Below are 22,110 nucleotides of genomic sequence, written 5' to 3'. Positions count from 1 at the left end.
CGTGCCGGCTACCGTCGCCGGGGACTCCCCCGACTGTGGTTTGTGCGCATGCCCGGGAGGGCGGGCCGGGTTCCCACTAGGAGGAGGAAGGCGGAGAGGGGAGCAGGTGATGTGGGAGCCGGCGGGGACATTTGCCGGCGACACCGAGCGTGGGCCGGAAGTGGAGGAGCCGCGAGCGGCGCCGCAAGAGCTCCGGGCTAGACCGTGGCGACGGCGGCGGCCCCTCGGCTGGAGGAGGACGATGAGGAGCGACGGAAGCGGCGCGGGGGGACGCTGCCGCGCGGCAACGGGTTCCGTGTCCGCGGCCCACTGCGCAGCCTGCGAGCAGGTCTAAGTAAGTACGGTGCGCGGCCGCCGAGCCGCCGGGTGCGCTCCCGCCGGGGAGGGACGCGGGGGGCGGCCGGCGGGGCCTCGCGGGCGCCCGGGACCCGAACCGCCTCCCCGGGGGAGCAGGACCCGCTCCGCAGCCCCGCGGCCCGTCGCGGGAGCGGGCGCGCCGGTTACCGAGCGCCCGGCGCTGCCGTGCGGGGCTGGACGCGGAGCGCGTCTCCGAAGCCTGTCGGCGGTCTGGCCAGGAGCGCGCACAGACCGGTACTTAGAGCTCGCCCCTCGCGGCCCGCGCCCTCCCACGCTCCTGGCGAAAGTGACACCGAACTCCCCCAGCTGCGCGGTCAGAGAGGGCCCGCAGAGTCCCAGCCGCTCCCCGCCACCGACAGGTGTAGACCTGCGGATTGCATGGCAGCAAGTTTGGGGTGTCTAAGAAACGGCGCGAGTGCACCCCACGCAATTGAAGTCGACTTTGCCGTCGATTTTTGTCAGCGTTTGCTTTCTGCAAAATGCGATGCTAGTGATACTCCCCGGGGCATCATAACCGAAAACACATCTTTTATTCGGCTGTTTTACATAGGTTCACTAGGTCATAGTAACTGAACATTAAGGCACAAGAGGCTTCCAGTTTTGATGTTTGATTTATATTGATCCTGTCCTGGTTTCTTTGGCCCGGGTGAATACTTATCTGTGTCCATACTTAGATTAATCACATGTCTTTTACCAAGAAGTTGCATTTTATTTGAGTAAACGATAATTTGCTGCCATGCATGTAATGGGATCTCATAATTATGCCACCTAAAACAGACTGCTCAATTCAGTTAATTGTTGACTTACTATGTGCCAGGCACTGACTACCGAAAATAGAGAATCACATAGATGAAGTCAGGGTCATCGAGGAGCTCCCAGTCTGTGTAAAACAGGTGAATTAATTATTCTACAGTAGTAAGCGTCACCACATAAATTTGTACCAACTGCAGGATGTGGAATGGTTGGTAGGGGGGAGTTAGAGGTCCAGGAAAGGCTTTCTGAAGGAGCTGCTACCTGAACTGGGTTTTGACAGAAAGGTAACGCATTGCCCTATTTATTTCCTGTGTGCACATCCTCCGGTATTCTCCAGTGAGTCTCATCCATTATTTAATCCAAGTCTAGCAGAACTTGTAGTTGTGCTTACTTTCATTCACCCTGCTCTAGTGGATGTTAGAATATTTAAATTTCGTCTTCTAGAAGTGGCTGCATTAACACACTACGTATGACATTTGATGCCAGCAGTTTTTCTGTTACATGTTTCGTCTCCCTTTTAGACGTGAGGAAGTATATATTCAGAGAAGCTAAGTGAGTTGGCAAAGGCCACCTAGCTATTAGCAGACCAGGCCAGGAAACCTGTCTCTTTCCACTGCCCCACGCTGCCTCCCATTGGTAGCTGATTAGAAATGATGACTGTGAACCTGCTTAGGGATGGCTGTGTGTCCAGACCCAGGCACACCACATGCCTTCGCGGGCCGGCTTCTGGCCCCTTGCCCTCTGAGTGACAGGATTTACAAACCAGATTGTGCTGGGTTAACAAGATCACTCAGTGATAGGTTCAGGAAGCTGTCCAGCCTGGCGTTTTTCTAGGGTGTCCTCTCTCTTGTTACTCATCTCATGGGATTCTTTTCCTATTTTTCTGTTTCCCACTAATTTAGAACTCAATTATTACTCAGATTCTAAAATCTTTCCGAACCTTGTTTCATCACCTCAGGGATGCCTGGGGCCCTTATATATGCTTCTTGGATGTTGACCAAAAAAGGTGTTAGTTTTCCTAATTCTTCTAATTAAGATTTTTGCCCCTCAAAATGATACCTTTCATGATAAGTTATTATAGTTTATGTTAATGTTTCTTATGGGTCTTAACTCCTTCAGCAGTGCATTCTACTAAAATTGCAAAGGTGTACTATTTCCAGGGCATGCACTATATGCATTAATGAGTTAGACTAGGGTCTTACCTTTTCTGTAACAGTGTTGTTATAAGAAAATGACTTTTCAGTTCCATCCATCTGGTTTATAGTAAAGTGTCTAGAACAGTACCACTTCATAAGTTGGAAACATACTAAATTTCATTATCAGTCTTTTTTTTTTTTTAGTGTTTATTTTTGAGAGAGAGAGAGAGAGAGAGAGAGAGAGAAACAGAGCACGAGCAAGGAAGGGGAACAAAGAGAGGGAGACAGAGAATCTGAAACAGGCTCCAGGCTCTGAGCTGTCGGCCCAGAGCCCAACGCAGGGCTCGAACTCACAAACTGTGAGATCGTGACCTGAGCGGAAGTCAGACGCTTAACCGACTGAGCCACCCAGGCGCCCCTCATTATTAGTCTTAATTCTAACATCATTATTTGCATTTTTAGCCTTCGTGGATTTTTTTTAAATGATTTTCTTTCTTACAGATATTTGTAATCTCAGAACAGATTGTGATTGGCTTCCAGTGGCAGTGAGCTGTCCTCTTTGTTCTGTCAGTTGACTCTATCTGCCACCCCTTCCATGCTTCCAGTAAAAGGGGAAGGCACAAAAATGCTCTGTGTCGCCACCTGGTGTGTTTGAGATACCTGCCCAAGCAGAGTTCAGTCCCTGAACTAGTCTGCTGTCCACCATTTTCGTAGGCAGTTGGCGCTTCATTTGTCCCCTGGGGCTATTAATACACACTTCTTCATTATTGATGATGTGTGGGTAACCGTTAGGGAAATAGATAATTCATTCTGTGGTGTCTCCCGACACTCTGATAGCTTTTTGTGTTTCCATTTCAGCTGTGCAGCTGGCATGGTTTCTTCCCTTTCCAGCGCTTAGCAGAGAAGGGGATATATCGATGCAGGAAGGCTGAATCTGCATTCTTCATTACTTGAAATGTGATTGGAAACTGAATTCCCCTAGAGTCCTTAATAGTACCGCGGGATACTCGTTCTTCCCCTGTTGTACAGCTGTTAGCAGCTGTTAGAATTTGCTTTCTACTTTTTACAGTCTTCTTGTGAACCTCCATGCTGTTCTGTCACTTGTAGGTAGGTTTTTTAATGTATGATTAGTTTTTATTCTTAAAACTATTCCTGAAATTATCAATCTGAGATGGACTCAAGGGTCTTTAAAAGTAATAGTACATTGATGAATTAGGAGTTTCTTAGTTGCATTTATAATTGGTTAACCTTTAGTTTGGGGGGAATTCGTGTGTCATGTCTAGGTAAACATTGTTTCAAAGACCTTTTTTCTGTCGGCAGAATCAGTAAGTCAGTAATGCAATGTAAACTTTTGCAGTTAAAAAAATAGAATAATTGGCATTTACTTTTTTGTGTGAGAATTCCAGCCTTTATTAAAGTATAATTTTAAGTGTGATTAAAAGAATAACTTACATACTCTGCTAGTTATTGAGGCGATAATCAAAAAATGTATTCAATCAGTCAGAGAAAGACAAATGTATGACTTCACTCATTTGAGGAATTTAAGATACAAAACAGATGAACATAAGGGAAGGGAAGTAAAAATAATATAAAAACAGGGAGGGGGACAAAACACAAGAGACTCTTAAATACAGAGGACAAACAGAGGGTTGCTGGAGGGGTTGTGGGTGGAGAGATGGCTAAATGGGCGAGGGGCATTAGAGAGGACACTTGTTGGGATGAGCACTGGGTGTTATACGTAGGGGATGAATCACTGGAATCTACTCCTGAAATCATTATTGCACTATATGCTAACTAACTTAGAGGTAAGTCAAAAAATTAATTAATTAAAAAAAAAAAAGGCAACCACACATGAGAAGTGTCAGGCATGTGATGTGAGAGGGGCTCAAATCAGAGCCCCCTTCCCTGCATGGTACTGATGTGACCTGCCAGGCCCAGTCCAATGGCACTGGAGGGGGTGGTGTCTGAGGGCCCTCCTTGCTCCAGACTACCCCAGAACTCAGGCCCAGAAAGGGATGAGGTGGGCCGTGTGTGCATCCCTGTACCTCTGTCTCGGGTTTCTGCCTGACTCCATGGCCCCCTTCAAGGTGTTTTTCAAGGCTAGCTGCTTCCGATCCATTACTTTCAACCAAGGCCTGGACCCAGATGGTCCCAGCGGCCTCTCACTTTTTCCTTCCCACCACAACCCCCACTGCACCCCAGTCCCCCAGCCCCCAGGGGCCCCTCTGCCCACTGCCTGCCCACTCACTACCTCAGGGGCCACCTGCTGTCAGGGGCTTCTTACGCCCACTCCACCTCCCCCCAGGCTCCCAGCCCCCCGACAGAACTAAGTTCCCTTTGGCCGAGCCCCTCAGCACTGCCACTCCCGGCTCACGCTGACCACCCAGCATGTCACACCATGCCATACCATGCCACGCCATGCCCAGGGTGCAGGCTCTGGCACCACAACCCCAGTCCAGGTCGGTGAGCACACTGGACAAGACAGTCCCTTCTCTCTTTAGAACCCAGTTGCCATGCCTAACCAAAAAAGAGGTGATCCGTGGGGTAGTGATGGTTCCTTTCAACAGTGGTGGTCCGGGTCAGCAGCCAGACCGCCTGGGTGCCAGCTCTGCACATCTCCCCCCGCTGCCCCAGCCACATGACCCTGGGCACATCTGTATGTGGGGGTGGCTGGTACCTATCTTGAAAAGTTCAAGGCGTTACACGAGGAAATATTAGGGTGACCATATATCTGGCTGTGCCCAGAACAGTCCCAGTTTGTACCTGTTGCCCTGTCACAGTTAATCGTGCCTCCTTTCACTCTCACTAGTGAAGAGAGGCAGAGAGCGTGCTGTGTGCCTGGCAGGATATTCAGCTATTCAATGATTATGACAGTGCTCATTCTTTTTTTTAAGATTTATTTTTTCACTTAATCTCTACCCCCAACGTGGGGCTTGAACTTGCTACCCCAGGATCAAGAGTCACAGGCTCCAGTGACTGGGCCAGCCAGGTACCCCTGTGATGTCAATTCCTGATTGCTGAGGCAGTGACACAAATCTGCATGTGATAGAATGACCTAGAACCTGTATGGATGTCAGCTTCCCGTGTTGATGCTGTTCTCCAGTATGGGAGGTGTTGCTGTGGAGGAAAACTGGGGGATGTGTACATGGGACCTCTCTTGACTGTTTTTGCATTTTCTTTTGCATCTGTAATTACTTCAAAATGAAAAGTTAAAAAAAAATGTATCCCTATAGTTTGAGTTTTAGTTCTTGATATATTTAAGTTGTTCTCCTCTTTAAATTTTGGATAAGGAGTTGATAATAGATTACCAGCTTCAGTGGGCAAGCAATAATATTTTTTGGCAGGGAGGAAGTTGATGGTGGTTGTTACTCTGGATTTGAAATTAATCTTTAATGTAGTGTTTGCCATTGTGTACTTTACTTTCACTGGAGAGAATGACCCGAGTTCCATTAACAAAGCAAAAGCAAAGCATTGCAGTGTTCCTAGCAACTCATGATAGTTCCTTATATAGTCCTGGCTTTTCTTTGTCTCTGCCCAGTAATACTCCTAAAACAGGCCGGGTCTGTTGTTTTGTGTGAAGGTTGTGTAGCCAAACTTATTTTCTACAATTTTAAGTGTGTGCTCTTTAAAAATATGTTTCTTTGATAGTAGTGGTCTGGGAAGGAGACTGAAATATATGATGAATAAAATACTTACAAACCTCAGTTGAAATATAAAATCACTGTATCTCTGTGCATCTGAGTTTTCTAGAGACTCATTTAAAAAATTTTTTTAATGTTTATTTATTTTTGAGAGAGTGTGAGCAAAGTGGGGGAAGGGCAGAGACAGCAAGAGACACAGAATCTGAAACAGGCTCCAGCTCTAAGCTGTCAGCACAGAGCCTGGCGCGGGGCTTGAACTCAAGGACTGTGAGATCCTGACCTGAGCCAAAGTCAGACACTTAACCAGCTGAGCCACCCAGGTGCCCGGACACTCATTTTTAATCTTGGTGCATACTTAACCTCTCTCACTTACTTTTCAATTACTCCTTAAAGTCAACTGGGCCCTCCAACCTCTACTAGTCAGTTAAGACCATGTATTTTGTAATCTAATGCTTATTTTCCAGTTCTGCCTCTCATTTTTCTCTGTCACCTGTAAAATGAATTTGTGAGACCCTAGGGATTATTCAGTTTAACAGTTTGGTTCAACAGATACGGAAACTGATACCCAAGGTAAAAAGTGATAGGAAGACCCATTATTCAGGGTCCCCATACTTAAATGTGGACTTAGTGATTTGAGAACGTGTGAAGCAGGGTTCATTGGGTAAAAGCCTCACCCAGGTGACACAGAACTTGTGCCTGAGCTGAAAGTTCTCTCTCTCTCTCTCTCTCTCTCTCTCTCTCTCTCTCTCTCTGTCGTTTGTCTTATGTTTGTGATCCTTGGGAACCTGAAGAATGTTAGGTGTTTTTGTTAAAGGTATTTATCTTCCAGAATCTAGCAAGCTGTAACAGCGTATTACAATGCACAGAGTATTTAAATTAAAAGAGTACATCATTCTTTTGGAGGTGGGGGAATTCTGTTTTTATTTTATTTTATTTTGTGTTATGTTATGTAATGTTATGTTATGTTATGTTACGTTACGTTACTTATTTTTTAATTTTAATTCCAGCATAGTAACATACAGTGCTACACTAGTTTCAGGGATTTATTCTGAGGCTGCAAAAACATTTCAGTATTCTCAGCATGATACAACACATTAACAAATTGTAGGACAAATCATATGGTCATTTTGACATTCGGAAAATCATTTGAGGGGCGCCCGGGTGGCTCAGTCGGTTGAGCGTCCAACTTCGACCCAGGTCATGATCTTGTGGTTCATGGGTTTGAGCCCAGCGTCGGGCTCTGTGCTGACAGCTCGGAGCCTGGGGCCTGCTTTGGATCCTGCGTCTCCCTCTCTCTCTGCCCCTCCCCCATCCCCCCTCTCAAAAATAAGTAAACATTTAAAAATGTATTTTAAAAAAGATTTGAAATAATTGAACATCATTTCATGATAAAAACTCTCAACAGAGTGGGTATAGAGGGAATACACTTCAGTATAATGAAGGCCATGTATATAAAAATCCCAAAGCAACATTGTACTCAGTGGTGGAAAACGGAATGCTTTTCCCCTAAGATCAGGAACACGACCAGGAAGTCCACTCGCCTCACTTTTAGTGTTCTAGTACTGGGGGTGCCAGCTGTAGGAGGCTTCAGTGTGGCCTCTTCTCTCCATTTTGTCATCGAGTTTCTTCTGTCAGTCCTCGGGTTGATTTCCAGCATATTTCAGGTGATTTGATGGCTACCTGGTTGTGTTCCTGGGCCAAGACAAGTGCCGCCGTCCTCCTCTCCCCGTAGTACATCATTCTTAATGTGAGGGTGACACATCTGCAGAGGGAAAGGCAGTAAGGTTCTAGGGTTAGGCAGTATGGAACAGTGGTTTTTAAACTTTCTGGTCTCAGAACCCCTTTACATTTTAAAAAATTGTCAAGGATGCCAAAATGTTTTTGACATGTGTACTATACACAGATTTATTGTGTTAGAAATTAAAGCTAGGAGTTTATAAAATATATAACGTCATTTTAAAGTGGCAGTAAAAAAATCCTTACATATTCACAATTTAAAAAAAAATTTTCTTTTAACGTTTATTTATTTTTGAGACAGAGACAGAGCACGAGCAGGGGAGGGTCAGAGAGAGAGAGGGAGACACAGAGTCCGAAGCAGGCTCCAGGCTCTGAGCTGTCAGCACAGAGCCCGACGTGGGGCTCGAACTCATGGACCGTGAGATCATGACCTGAGCCAAAGTCGGACGCTTAACTGACTGAGCCACCCAGGCGCCCCCACAATTTTTTTTTATCCAAAACAGCTGTCTTTGCAGAACAATTAATGAGGAGTGTGGCGTTGTTTTACATTTCTGTAAATATCTTTAATGTCTGCTTAAATGGAGGCTGGCAGATTATTATCATCCTTCTGCATTCATTCTCCTAAGGTAGGTGGTTTTAGGTAAACTCTGAAGAAAATTGGGCTCACATAACCCTGTAGTTGTCAAGGGAGGAGTATCGTGGCTGTTCTTTGATAACTGCAGTATTCAACAGATGGTAGTCACACTGTAGAATCCGAAGCCTGTATCAAAGAACTTTTCGTCTTTGTCACATTGACATCCAAAAGCTTATGTTATAATGAATTTTTATCCATGCTGGATCATGGGACATCATTCATTGGTGACTTGGAAAATACTAGTTTGCCGTGTTGGGCAGATTCTTCCAAATGTTGAGTCATTTCGTAGGTTGTCAAAAGTCACGTTTGCTAATATCGTCACCACCACGATGCCATCAGAAGAGTCTCCGAAGTCATGGGATGCTATTGGCCACTTCACATTCATTTTTCATAAAATGTCTACTAGACATCTAAGTCTGAATGACCATACTTTATCAGGTGGCTGTATCAGTAAAAATGTTGTCACCTAGAAAAGCAGCTGGGTCAGCTCACAGCTCAGAATTTCAGCATTCAGCGCTGGTGTTGTTTGTGTCCTCCGCATTTTGTCACACAGAATATTAAAGATGTGTACTCACTGGTTGAGATATAATCCTTCCCATTTTGTCACACAATATTAAAGATGTATATTCACCCGTTGACATATAATTACATTAATAATTTTTGCGGCTTTCTCAGTGACATTCTTATGTAAAAATGACTTTTCTTCCCTTCCTGGAATCCATGGGGATAAAGAATATGATTCTTAAGTCTTGGTGCCTCTGCCTTGATTCTTGCTGCCTGTCATTGGTTTTGTACCATAAATGCGAATGTCCAACAGTGAAAAGCCAAATAGAGTATAGGCAAATACGGTATAATTGTAATATTGATCTTGAAGACCCTATAAAGGGTCTTGGTGACCCCTGCGAGTCTGCATTGGCATAGGAAGATCTCAGGTTTAAGAGGGACCTCAAAGATCATCCAGTTCAACTGCTCTGATTTCCTCTACACTGGGGTTGCCAGGTGTTTACTTAGTTATGCTTAAATACTTCCAGTTCCTGTGAGTAATTGTGCTGAGTAAAAATAAGTGGCATAGACAGTTCTTTGATGGCAAGTAAGAGAAATTCTTAATCCTGGAGTTATGCTTTGTCCTGTGTTTTAAGAATTTGCGTACATTTCCACTTGTTTTCTATAAGTAATTGAACATGATGAAACGCAGGGATTACTAAAAATTATGTTGTAAAGGACACATAGTTGTGGTTTTATTTTTCTGTTGGTGTATTTAAGGACAGTTGTGATCTTTGATTTTCTTTGTCTCTTCTATACTGAAATGAACTTACGTTAGACACGCACTGTTATGTATGCCCATGTCTGTTTCCTGAGTAGATCACGAGCCACTTGAGAACAGGGGCTGTACATTTACAATTTTTAAATAGTCTGTAGTGCCTAAACACTATTATTCACCCGGTAGGGTCCACATATGTGTGTGGCATTGTCTTTAATCTGTAAATAGTGTGGTAGGACACACTGGAATCTGATGAGGCTGGGAAACCAAGTATGGGTGCTTCAGTGGCCCGGCTGGCTTTGAGAAATCCCCCGGGCTTGGCGGTAGTGTCCTAAGTACTTGTGTCATTGAGGATGGGCATGACTTCCGTACTGATCTCTTTTATTTAAATATTTTTCCTCTGGGTGGCGCAGTCGGTTAAGCGTCCGACTTCAGCCAGGTCACGATCTCGCGGTCCGTGAGTTCGAGCCCCGCGTCAGGCTCTGGGCTGATGGCTCGGAGCCTGGAGCCTGTTTCCGATTCTGTGTCTCCCTCTCTCTCTGCCCCTCCCCTGTTCATGCTATGTCTCTCTCTGTCCCAAAAATAAATAAAAAAAAAACATTGAAAAAAAAAAAAATATTTTTCCTCGGAATGGGAGCATTTGCGTTTCTTCAAGGACATACGTATGAGGGAACGCACGAGGTAATTCATGGAGATCAGAGGAGCACGCCCTCACTAACCCTGCTGACTTCGCACTCTGCTCACACTAGCCAACCTGGTGGTTCTGACACATTTACAGCTTCAAATTGTTTTTGTTTTTTAGTCTTAAATTGGTTATTGTATACTTATAATGGTCTAATACTTAAATACCTGAAGCATATGGAGCACTCAGCTGAATAAAACAAGTTAATCAGGACCATAAAATTCTCAAGATGATCGTCACCAGACCTGTAAGTTGTATTCATAGGATTAAAGTGCTTATATAGTACATCAAGATGTTGCTGATGCTTCAAAACTATTCTTCTGAAAGGAAAACTATCCTAATTATTTCTACTTTGTCATAATAAAATCATAATAAAAATTAGTCATGTTTTCAATAGATTATTTTATTTTATTTATTTTTATTTTTGAGAGACAGAGCACGAGCAGGGGAGGGGCAGAGAGAGAGGGAGACACAGTGTCCGAAGCAGGCTCCAGGCTCCGAGCTGTCAACACAGAGGCCGAGGTGGGGCTTGAACTCAAGAACCACGAGATCATGACCTGAGCCGAAATCAGATGCTTAACCTGAGCCAGCCAGGCGCCCCTCAATAAATTATTTCTTGAGACGTGCTTACTAATATCTCTATGATACCTCTAATCACTTGGTCTAAATAAAAAGCACAAAATTATTTTTTAGGTTGATTGTTTTTCATTCAGAGTCAAGACCTGTGCATGTTATGATAATATGCTTATTTTTGAAATTATAACACAGTAATTAAATTTTAGTTTAACATATTATTATACATTGAGCCCCAGAATTTTACCTATGGTTTTTGAAAAAGTATTTGTTTATACATCATGCTTTTTTTGTTTGTTTGTAAGTAATGTAAAGCATGGAAAATGTGAGGCGGAGAAGGTTGTGGTTAGTTGTAGAGCAGTTTGAGGTGTCAGTGAAATATCAGGTATTCAAGTAACGGATAAACCGAGATTGTAGGTGGAGTAAACATAGAGAATCAGAATGATTTATACACGAGTGTGATACTCGGAGGCATGAAAAAGAATGAAATTGCTGAGGGAAAGGAGGTAGATGGACAGGACCTTGGGAAATGCCTCTGTTTGGGGTGGGTCAGAGGGAGCAACTCTGGAATTTGAGTTACTGGACGCTGAGGGAGAGTCCATGTTCGGTGCTGCTTGGGGTTTTGGGGCTGCGGTGTGGATTGAGAGAATTTGCTGGATTTGTTAGCAGGTGAGGTGCACTTTTTGTGAGAGATCGTGGTGGGAGCTTGCGCATCACATTCTCAGTGAGTAGTTACTGGGGTGGTTTAAGCCACAGGTAGACGGGCTGTAGAGACATTTGACATGCGAGGCCTGGTGTGATAAAGTGGCAAGAGCAGAACTGAGGGTTGGGAATAAGTCACATATTCAAGATGTAGGCATGAGGTGAAAACATGATAATGACGGAGAGGCCTGGAAGGTGACAGGGTGTCTGTCGGTTGGCTGAGTTTCTGCCGTCTTCAGGTCTAACGAATGCCTTTTCCCTCGAGGCATCTTTCTAGTTGGTGTCAACTTTGGTTTAACTTTGAACGTATTTAACTCACCATTTCTGTGGATTGTTTATGATACTAACGTGACGCATTTGAGCACGCAAAAGAAGCCGGCAAGTAAATCGATGTCTTCTGGCAGCACATTTGATAAATGTTTGTCCGGTAAAACGCACTCTCGGGTGTAGCCAGTTGCCTTGCGCATTGTCCGTGACTGGCGGCTGGATAGCCGCACTCTGGAGACCTGATAGACTATACCTGGCACCACTTCTGTCCCCTCTGTTGAAGGACATGGGATAGAAAACCCAGCACGTCAGCATCAGGTGTGTTGTCCCCAGATAATAATAGCTCAGGCCGTGGAGAGGGAGGGGACATGTGGGTGGGAGCAGATGCCACCCTGACTTGGCTACTTCTTGCTCCTCGGGAAGTAGTATCTTTTGTAATAGCACGTGGACACTGAGTCCGACTCGGCAGAGGACACGCCAGTTACGGGTCAGATCCCCGCTGCCAGAAGCCCCTCTTCATCCTTCCCCTTGGACATGTGTCGCCCTACTCAGGGCCTGCTTCATCCACATTTAGCTCACCATGAGGGGTCAAGTTTACCGTGCACAATGTTGCTTAGAAACGGCTGCTATCCCACCTTTATCAGGTTTCCAGGGAAACAGTGCTAGAAGGTTAACCAGAGGTCATTTTTTTCATGCTAGAGAAAAGGTTTTGTTAACCCTTTACCTACACGAATTTATTGGCAAAATAGATGGCAACTTACATACCACTAGCTGTAGGATCCGTGCGGTGTACCGTTTCAGAGGTACTGCGCGTTGGCAGTGACTTTCGTAACATCTGGGTCTATATCAAATTGTTTTTACGTGCCAGCAGGTGACTCCAGTAACTGTGTTCTGCTGATGGTTTCAACAAATTTAGTAAATAAAAACATCCTTCCTGGGGCGCCTGGGTGGCTCAGTCAGTTGAGCGTCCGATTTCGGCTCGGGTCGTGATCTCACAGCTCGTGAGTTCGAGCCCCGCGTCGGGCTCTGTGCTGACAGCTCGGAGCCTGGAGCCTGCTTCTGCTTCTTTCTGTGTCTCCCACTCTCTCTGCCCCTAACCCACTCGCATTCTGTCTCTGTCTCTGTCAAAAATAAATAAACATTAAAAAAAAATTTTTAAAAATAAAAATAAAAACATCCTTCCTATTCGAGGCTTGCTTGTTCCAGTTCCCTTAAGAGCATAGAGGTGTGACACAGACTGGGGAGCAGAAATTACTATCAAATTGGGTCAGGTAAGAGTAAGGCGGTCTGTGAGTAGAGGTCTCTGTCTAAACCACCAATAAATATGCCAAAGCGTATTAAAAAGGGACAGCACACTCTCAAGTGTGTACTTGAGAGCAGTTTTTATTAACCTGTCCTTAGAATTGATTTCCATTTGAGATTCCTCCAAAAGGATTGACATTTATTCTGGCTTCCACCATTTAAGATTATAAAATTGCCTTTGTTTATCACAAAGAGCTTTAGTTAAGGTGCCTTTTCATGAATGCTTTCTGGAAAACCATAAGTTTAATTATTGTTATTTCTAACCAAAAGTGGACTCACATATGCCATTTTTCTAATGTCCAGTCTTAAATATATGTGCCCAGTACTCAGAATACAGTTATGTTTTCTTAGAAGGCTAATAACGTACATACATTATTTATTCATTTAAAAAACATTTTAGTTTGGAATATATGTCAAGTGGTGTCCTACCCAGTAGAGATAACAGTAGTGAAAAAGAGAAAAATGGTTCTTGGCTTTATAGATTTAAATTCAATATTATATGTTGAAATTAGAAATTAAAGAGGCTACTTTGAAAAAGATAATTTTTCCAAGTTTGAATAATTGAAAATCGTAACTCTTTTTTCTGTATGTTTGATATATATGTATATATGAAATGTTCAAGTAGTTTTTGGTAACAATTTTGTTTGATTTGAAAACTGAGTCAACTGATTATCCACGATATAGGAACCCTTATCAAATTTCTAGATTTGCTTGGCACATTCTGATGTTGAATTTGATTTGAGCAGAACATGGTTAAGAACATAGTGGTGTAGCTAGAAACACTAGTCACAAAGGCAAATAAAGTTCATTTATCTATAGTATCTGTAAATGCTTTTCACATTAGTTTCATTTGGTGATGCTGACCAGCCTTATATGTAGGCATTTAAAAAATTATTCCACTGAAAAGGGAATTCAGACTGGAAATAAGTGATAAACACAAGATTGTTCAGCAGCTATATGGTAGAGCAGAATTTTAGGGTCATGGAATTTTAGCCGTGTGTTTTTTCCTACTAAATCACCAAATGAATGGTGTTTCAGTTACTCCTCTCTCTGATACCACTGTCACAAATGATTGGCTTTAACTATGAAAAAGACAGTAAAATTGTTCACTGAAGACATACCTTAAGTGGTATCTTATTTTCCAAATAGTGCAGTGCTCTAGTATGTTGGTATTTTATATCCCAGACCTTGTTAATCCTAATCATTACACAGAATTTTTTTATTTTGATGTATAAATTTAACAATGATGTGTTTTCACCTTTCTCCAGTACAGCGCTTGGTACAAATGAAAATCCTTGACAATCATTTGTACTTAAAAAAAATAAATAAAAGTAAGTAAACATGAAATGAAAAGTTTAAGTGGGCCAGATATGTTGTTGAGACTCGCGCACTGCGTTGAAGGGATGTGGCGTAGCCCTGTGTGATTCAAGCTGTCGATAAATAGCCGTCAGAGAGACTATTATTATGAGAGGCATTGGTTGATGAGCAATCTGGAATATTGGCCTATTTGGCTGCTCTGAAGCAGCCCCTCGCAGTTCTGGTTTTTAACCAGGTCGTGACACCCAGTGCTCGGGTGCTTTTAAGCTTGAATTTTTTGTTTGACTTTCTGTATCTGCTGTTCTCTAGCTCACCATGGTGTTCATGTAATAAAACTTGCTACAGCTGGGTGGCAGTGTTGACCACAGAGAAACTTCAGGAAAATGCTGTGCTGTTGGTTTATGTTCAGAGAGAGTCATTTGAATAAGAATTCAAATTTGAAAGTGTACGTTCAGCGAGCTAGTAAGTAAGGTATGTTTGGTGAGGTAGTGGTGAAATGTCAAATCTGTTAAAATCATCTAACTCGCCTTTGTGGCCAATCTAATTTAATTTGGTTTTATGATATTTTTTTTCAGTATTTAATTCAGTGAACAAAAATGTCAAGTTTATTAGCTTATGGAATACAGTAAAATTTTAAAAATCAGTCGTTAACAATTATCTATGAAATTTAAGAATAACTTCTTTATGGTAGTTTTGTTTGCAAGTAAAAGAGGATTTAATATTTTTTAAAACTCGGCAAACGTATAAGTAGATGACTGCTACATAAGAAAGCTTACAACGTACCTCACTTTTTTTGCTTTTTTTAAGACAGTATGCATAAAGTTTTTTATTTGATAACCAAAAGATATTGACTTAAAGTGCTTTTCTTCTGTATTTTCTTTTATCAATTGTAACTTTCAGAAATCTTTAAAAACATTTTTCTCCAATAAGTCATTTTCTTCATTTTTCTCTGGTTCTCAAATAGAATTGATGTGTCTTCGTTTAACACTTCTCCCCCAGGTGTTTATGGCCTTTCCAATACGTCATACTAATCTGGATTGACTCATGATGGGAAATTGTAGTAAGGGCTATATAAAAGATTGTACCTTATTTCATGATACTAGCAGTCTGAAATTTCTTTTTAATCCAGTGTGAAAGAAATTATTGAACTCTTGCTCAAAAATGATGCAATGCTGGAAACTAGTAGTCAATTTAAATAAATTATTGTTTAACTGGGAAGTCCTTCAGGTAGAGAAGAAAATATTTTATTCTTACCTCAGTTTGTTTAGGTACAATTTATAATGTGAAAAAGAAAATTGACAATAAATTAGATCAGCTTGATCTTGACTAATTAGAATATATTAACTATCTCTTTAATAAAATTTGCCTTCAACCTGCCTAGCTCAGTGAAGTTGTAGGATACAAAATCAATATATGAAAATCTGTTGTTTCTTTATACTAATAATTATCAGAAAGAGAAATTAAAGAAAATGGTTTTGTTTATAACTCCATAAAAAAATAGAGTACCTAGGAATAAGTTTAGTCAAGGAAGGGGAAGACCTCTACCCTGAAGACTATAAGACAAATATGAAAGAAATTGAAGAAAACACAAATAAATGGAAAGATAATTCTGTTTTCATGGATAAGAATTGTTATTATGTCCGTATTACCCAAAACGGTGTACGGGTACAGTGCAATCACTACCAAAATTACAATGGCAATTTTTACAGAAATAGAACAGTGATCTTACAGTTTGTGTATGGAACCACAAAAGATCCCAACTAGCCAAAGCAATCTTGAGGAAAAAAAACAAAGCTGGAGGCATACTCCCTCATTTCTAATTATATTACAAAGCTATGTCAAAACAGTGTGGTATTGGCATAAAGACAGACACAGTGATCAATGGTGCAAAATAGAGTCCAGAAATACACCTACACATAGATGGTCAATTAATTTACAACAGAGAAGCCGAGAATACACAATTGGGGCAAATGGTGCTGGGAAAACTGGACATCCACATGCAGAAGAATGAAACTAGGGCACTACTTTACACCATACGCAAAAATTAACTTAGAATGGATTAAAGACTTTAAGATCTGAAACCATAAAACTCCTAGAGGAAAACAAAGTAGTGAGCTCCTTGGCGTTGTCTTGGCAATGATTTTTGGATCTGTGACACCAAAAGCAGAGACAACAAAAGCGAAATAACTAGGTGGGACTACATCAGACTTAAAAAGCTTCTCCACAGCAAGGGAAATCAACAAAATGAAATGACTGAAGGGGAGAATATATTTGCAAAGCATATATCTGATAAGGGATTAGTATCTAAAGTATATAAAGAACTCACACAACTCAGTAGCAACAAAACAATATGATTATGAAATAGAAGATCTAAATAGAAGTTTTTCCAGAGAAGACATACAGATGGCCAACAAGTACCTGAAAAGATGTTCAGCATCACTGATCAGGGAAATGCAAATGAAAAACCACAATGAGATGTTACCTCACACCTGTCAGAATGGGTATTATCAAAACGACAAATAAATATTGGCAAGGACGTGGAGAAAAGGAAACCCTCGGGCACTGTTGGTGGGAATGTAAATTGGTGCAACCAAGGAAAAATAGTTTGGAGGGTTCCTCAAAAAATTAAAAATACAACTACCATATGATCCAGCAATTCTGCTTCTGGCTGTTTATCCAAAGAAAACAAAACCGCTGACTCAGGAAGCTATATGGACACCCATGTTCATTGCAACATTATTTACAATAGCCAAGATATGGAAACAACCTAAGTATCCATTGATGGATGAATGGATGAAGAAAATATGACATGTACACACAATGAAATATTACCAAGCCATAAAGAAGAATGAAATCTTGCCGTTTGCCACAAAACAGATGGACTTGAGAGCATTATGCTAAGTGAGATAAGTCAGAGAAAGACAAATCTTTATGATTTCATTTATGTGTGGAACAAGAAAGAAAGAAAGAGAAAGAAAAACACCTAAACCCCAAGTTTACAGATACAGAGAACAGGTGGCTGGTTGCCAGAGGCAGGGATGGAGGAAATGGGTGAAGGGGATCAAAATGTACAAACTTCCAGTTATAACATGAATCGTTTGGGGACATTAGGTACAGCTTGGCCGCTATCATTAATACTGTAGTGCATACTTATGGGGTGCTGGGGGGGCTCGGTTGAGCGTCCAACTTTGGCTCAGGTCACGATCTTGTGGTTCGTGGGTTCAGGCCCCACGTCAGGCTCTGTGCTGACAGCTCGGAGCCTGAAGCCTGCTTCAGATTCTGTGTCTCCCTCTTTCTCTGCCCCTCCCTTGCTCATTCTCTGTCTCTCAAAAATAAAGATTAAAAAAATTTTTTTTTTTTAAATACCGTATTGCATACTTGGAAGTTGCTAAGAGAGTGGATCATAGAAGTTCTCATGAAAAAGAATTTTGCAGCCATGTTTGGTGACAGACGTTAACTAGACATACCGTGATCGTTTCTCAATATAGACAAAGATCCTTACGTTGTACACTTGAAAACAATAAAATGTATGTCAGTTATGCCTCAATACAAAAAAGAAATTCTCTCAACCTACCTAGCCCACTGGTGGGCACACCAGGAGCTTCGGGATCATGCTCGTTGGCCTTTGGGCTCTTCGTCCTGAGGAGCTGGGAGCACAGCCATCGACTTACGCCCCTGAGCCTCCGTTGCCTCATAAAAATTTGGGAACAGGGCATCAGCTGATTTTTGTGTCAAATCAAGGAGGATGCATTAATGAAAGTCCCTGACAGTAATTAAGCACTTTTTTAGAAAAATGTATATATTTTGATGAATATTTGTATTTTGTAATCCTAGCAGTGGAAGCAGAAAGGAGACTGTTGAGACCAGAAGGAACAGGGGAATTTGGACAACGGTGGATGGAATGACGTAGCCTTCCAAGGGTTCTCTTAGTGCCGTGATTTACTGTCACATGGATTTAACTTTTAAAATAACGTAAGTTGAATTACTGATTCTCTCTCTCTCTCTCTTTCTCTCTTTTTCTTTAGGACACTTACGGAGAGCTACAATGGAAAAATCCTGGATGCTGTGGAACTTTGTTGAAAGATGGCTAATAGCTTTGGCTTCGTGGTCTTGGGCCCTTTGCCGTATTTCTCTTTTACCTTTAATAGTGACTTTTCATCTGTATGGAGGCATTATCTTACTTTTGTTAATATTCGTGTCAATAGCAGGTATTCTGTATAAATTCCAGGATGTATTGCTTTATTTTCCAGAGCAGCCATCTTCTTCACGCCTTTATGTTCCCATGCCCACTGGTATTCCACATGAAAACATTTTCATCAGAACCAAAGATGGAGTGCGTCTGAACCTTATTTTGATAAGATACACTGGAGACAATTCGCCCTATTCCCCGACTATAATTTATTTTCATGGGAATGCAGGCAACATAGGTCACAGGTTACCAAATGCATTGCTTATGTTGGTTAACCTCAAGGTTAATCTTTTGCTTGTTGATTATCGAGGATACGGAAAAAGCGAAGGAGAAGCGAGTGAAGAGGGGCTCTACCTGGATTCTGAAGCTGTGCTAGATTACGTGATGACTAGACCTGACCTTGACAAAACCAAAATTTTTCTTTTTGGCCGTTCCTTGGGAGGAGCGGTGGCTATCCATCTGGCTTCCGAAAATTCACATCGGATTTCGGCCATTATGGTGGAGAACACGTTTTTAAGCATACCGCATATGGCCAGCACTTTATTTTCATTCTTCCCAATGCGTTACCTTCCTTTATGGTGCTACAAAAACAAATTCTTATCCTACAGAAAAATCGCTCAGTGCAGAATGCCTTCTCTTTTCATCTCTGGGCTCTCCGACCAGTTAATTCCACCAGTAATGATGAAGCAACTCTATGAACTGTCCCCGTCTCGGACTAAGAGATTAGCCATTTTTCCCGACGGGACTCATAATGATACGTGGCAGTGCCAGGGCTACTTTACTGCCCTGGAACACTTCATCCGAGAAGCAATAAAAAGCCGTTCTCCCGAAGACATGGCACAGACCTCACCCAACGTCACGATTATATGATGCTCTTCTGTTTGATTAACGCACTGTATTTTAATTTGCGCGGAACGGTCAAGAATGTTCCTTTCTACAAGTGTGTTATGTCTGTACTTGTCTGAAGAGTGACATTAAACCCTGAAAGGACTTCAGTGCTCCTTTGAGACGATCCAAATAGTTTTTGACATGTGAAGAACTGTAATTCTTGGGATTATTTCATAGTTTTCATCAAACCTTTCAATGTGGTCATGTATCCGTATCTTTCGTTTAATATGCCAGTATAATAGCATATTGTATTCAAAAGTTTCTTGTTGCCAAAATGGTGTGCTTCGCCTGGCACTTGGATCCGTGGCTGGGTGTGGAAGGAGATCTGCCAACGAGAAACCTTTGAGTATTATTCCTTTAGTAAGTACCGGGACAATCATGGCAAGCAAACTTAGTTCTGTAACTGCATTCTTCACCTTAAAAGTTAAAATGAAATGCATGATGGTATTTTAGTCCTTGAATTATGCAATGCATCGTTTTTACTGTAAATAGCACTGGTCATTGACCGACGTATACGGTAACCTGGGTTATATCTATTTTGATGTAAACTCTATTTTGTTTTCGGCGAGAAGTGAAGTCGAGGCCTGTGTGCCGGCTGCCATTGCATTTTGCTCTGGTGAATGCTGAGATCCAGCTTTTTCTTACAAGTAAATGGGACCCCATTTTCCAATATAAATGTACCGTGTTTTGTTAGGTACAGTCTGGATCATAGCATGTAAAAATAGAAATTTAGAATTTTACTGCAGCTTTGATGTGCACATTTGAACTTTTTAACATTTGTAATTTTGGTGGCAAAGAGAATTTTAGCTTCTGTCGATTTTGTAAGTCTACAGCTCAACCACTAATAGCGATCATAATGACAATTAGAACTTGTTTAAGAAATAAATTGGCGAGGCTTATCATTACATGATTGTACAGACTATTTTACAGAAATTCCCACACTTGAGTTTTAAGTCCAGTATCTAGGTATATCTAGCCCACAACAGCCAAGATATCATTTATTGGACTTTCTGAAAATAAAAGTTACAAAATCAAAAGCAAAAAACCTGTTCTTTGGTTTAATGTTTCAGTTGTTCTTATATAGAGCATTAAAAGACAGTTTCAGGAAGTTTTCTTTCTTTTTCTCCTCCACATAGGAGTGTGGGAATGAAGGAACTCAAGAAGTTTTTCTTACAGAACCTATTACCACATTTAACAATTACGTGGCTAGAAGTGAGAAGTAGTATTTAGACATAGAGAAGAGTAAGAAAACAAAAAGAGCCCCGTAAAACTTGCAGAACATACCTTAAAAAATATAAGCTATGGGGTATAATTGTGCTACGTTGTTTCAGGCTGTCCTCAAAAATTAGATGTAATTGAGCTCTGTACATTATGTCAGCTTTAACATAGAATATTTTGAATATTTAGCTATATTTATTGGCTTTGTGCAAGCGGCTAGAGCAGAGAAATCATGGGTCAATATTCTTGACCTTAATTTTAGAATCTTTCCATGGAGATAGGGCTAGAGATACTTTTGCCAAATAACATTCTTATTCACTTTATGTCAGTATTTAGAAAAATTCTAGCAAGTATGATTTCCTGTTTTTCTATAAATTATTGTTTAAAAGTCATGCTTTAAAAAAAAAGTTGGTAATGCATATCATGGAAGGCGTATTTTTATGTATAAATTCCCCACAATTAAAGGATACTTTTCATCTTATTGGTCATTGCGATGTAGAATGACTCTCCTAAATAGTAGTGTATTCAAAAGAAAAAAGTTAATACAACAATCGTAGTGTACTTAGACATGAGCTTACTTGGTGCACCTTAGCTTGTATCATCTTTAAGGTTTGGAGTACCTTTGTATGTTTCCCTGTAACCATTTAGCGTAGTACTTGTGAAGGGGTTTATCCACTTTAGTTGTAATGAGTATTATGCTGATGAAGTATAAAAGCTTTTTCTTCATCAGTGTTTTGTTCTTATGCTGCTTTTTTTTTTTTAAGGTTTATAAACAAATTTTTTCCCCCCTCTAAAGCCAGGCTTTCAAAAGTTGCACAGTACTCGTGTATTCACCCCCACCTTCATTCTCTTCGGATTAAGGGGCATTTGTTCCTGCAGCAGAGGGAAGGGACTGTGTTTAGGGTGGTAGGACATCTTTCTTTCCTGGCTTCTGTATCTGAGATTTCCTTAGATGGGAAGAGGGCAGAAAACAAACTCTTGTGGTCAGGGGTCCATGGAGCCTGTGACATCGTTTTTTCACAACATGTCTAATTTTGTGGCCAAAGCAGTTGGTCTTAATAAAATGTGAATTCTTCATGAGTCACTCCTTCATTGGGACCCAGGTTTTAGTGGGAATAGAAGTGTGTCCACCTCGTGTATTAATTTCTGGCTCATTTTGCAAGAGCAGCTGTAGTAAGAGTTTATGAATGAATTTTAAGTTTTTAAGCTACTGTAAACTTGGAAATCCTAGAATGATTTTAAATCTGTCAAGATACAATTCATTTAGAGAAAGTTCCGATATTTTAAAAGGGATTATTGGGGCGGGGCGAGTGGGGGATGGCAAAAAGGACACTCAAAAGGAGATTGTAGAATATGGGGAGAAATAGTTTGTGATGCATAAAAGGTGCTAAATGAAGAGAAATGGCTGGAAAGGGATACGTGACATGGTTCTTCAGTGTCGATCCAGGAAATG

The 22,110-nt window shown here is 41.5% G+C and overlaps 1 protein-coding gene across 3 annotated transcripts; it reads left to right on the top strand.

The window, feature by feature from the left end:
- The first annotated feature begins 80 nt into the window (after positions 1-80).
- Positions 81-21,734, top strand: ABHD13 (abhydrolase domain containing 13). Of its 3 annotated transcripts, XM_060636713.3 has the most exons (4): positions 81-334; positions 1,175-1,250; positions 3,105-3,353; positions 18,388-21,734. In XM_060636713.3, the coding sequence occupies exon 4, from the start codon at positions 18,408-18,410 to the stop codon at positions 19,419-19,421; it is 1,014 nt and encodes a 337-aa protein (XP_060492696.1). In that variant the 5' UTR covers positions 81-334; positions 1,175-1,250; positions 3,105-3,353; positions 18,388-18,407; the 3' UTR covers positions 19,422-21,734. The 3 variants fall into 3 exon arrangements, with proteins under 3 accessions (XP_060492696.1, XP_081648388.1, XP_060492695.1); XM_081792262.1 differs by lacking the exon at positions 1,175-1,250; XM_060636712.3 differs by lacking the exons at positions 1,175-1,250; positions 3,105-3,353 and having other exon boundaries at positions 83-334.
- Positions 21,735-22,110: the final 376 nt, after the last annotated feature.

This window comes from Panthera onca, chromosome A1 (genome assembly GCF_046562875.1).
Source record: "Panthera onca isolate mPanOnc1 chromosome A1, mPanOnc1 haplotype 2, whole genome shotgun sequence".
Taxonomy (NCBI): Eukaryota; Metazoa; Chordata; class Mammalia; order Carnivora; family Felidae; genus Panthera; species Panthera onca.
Note: the sequence above shows the minus strand (reverse complement) of the source record. Positions and strands in the feature narration are given on the sequence as shown.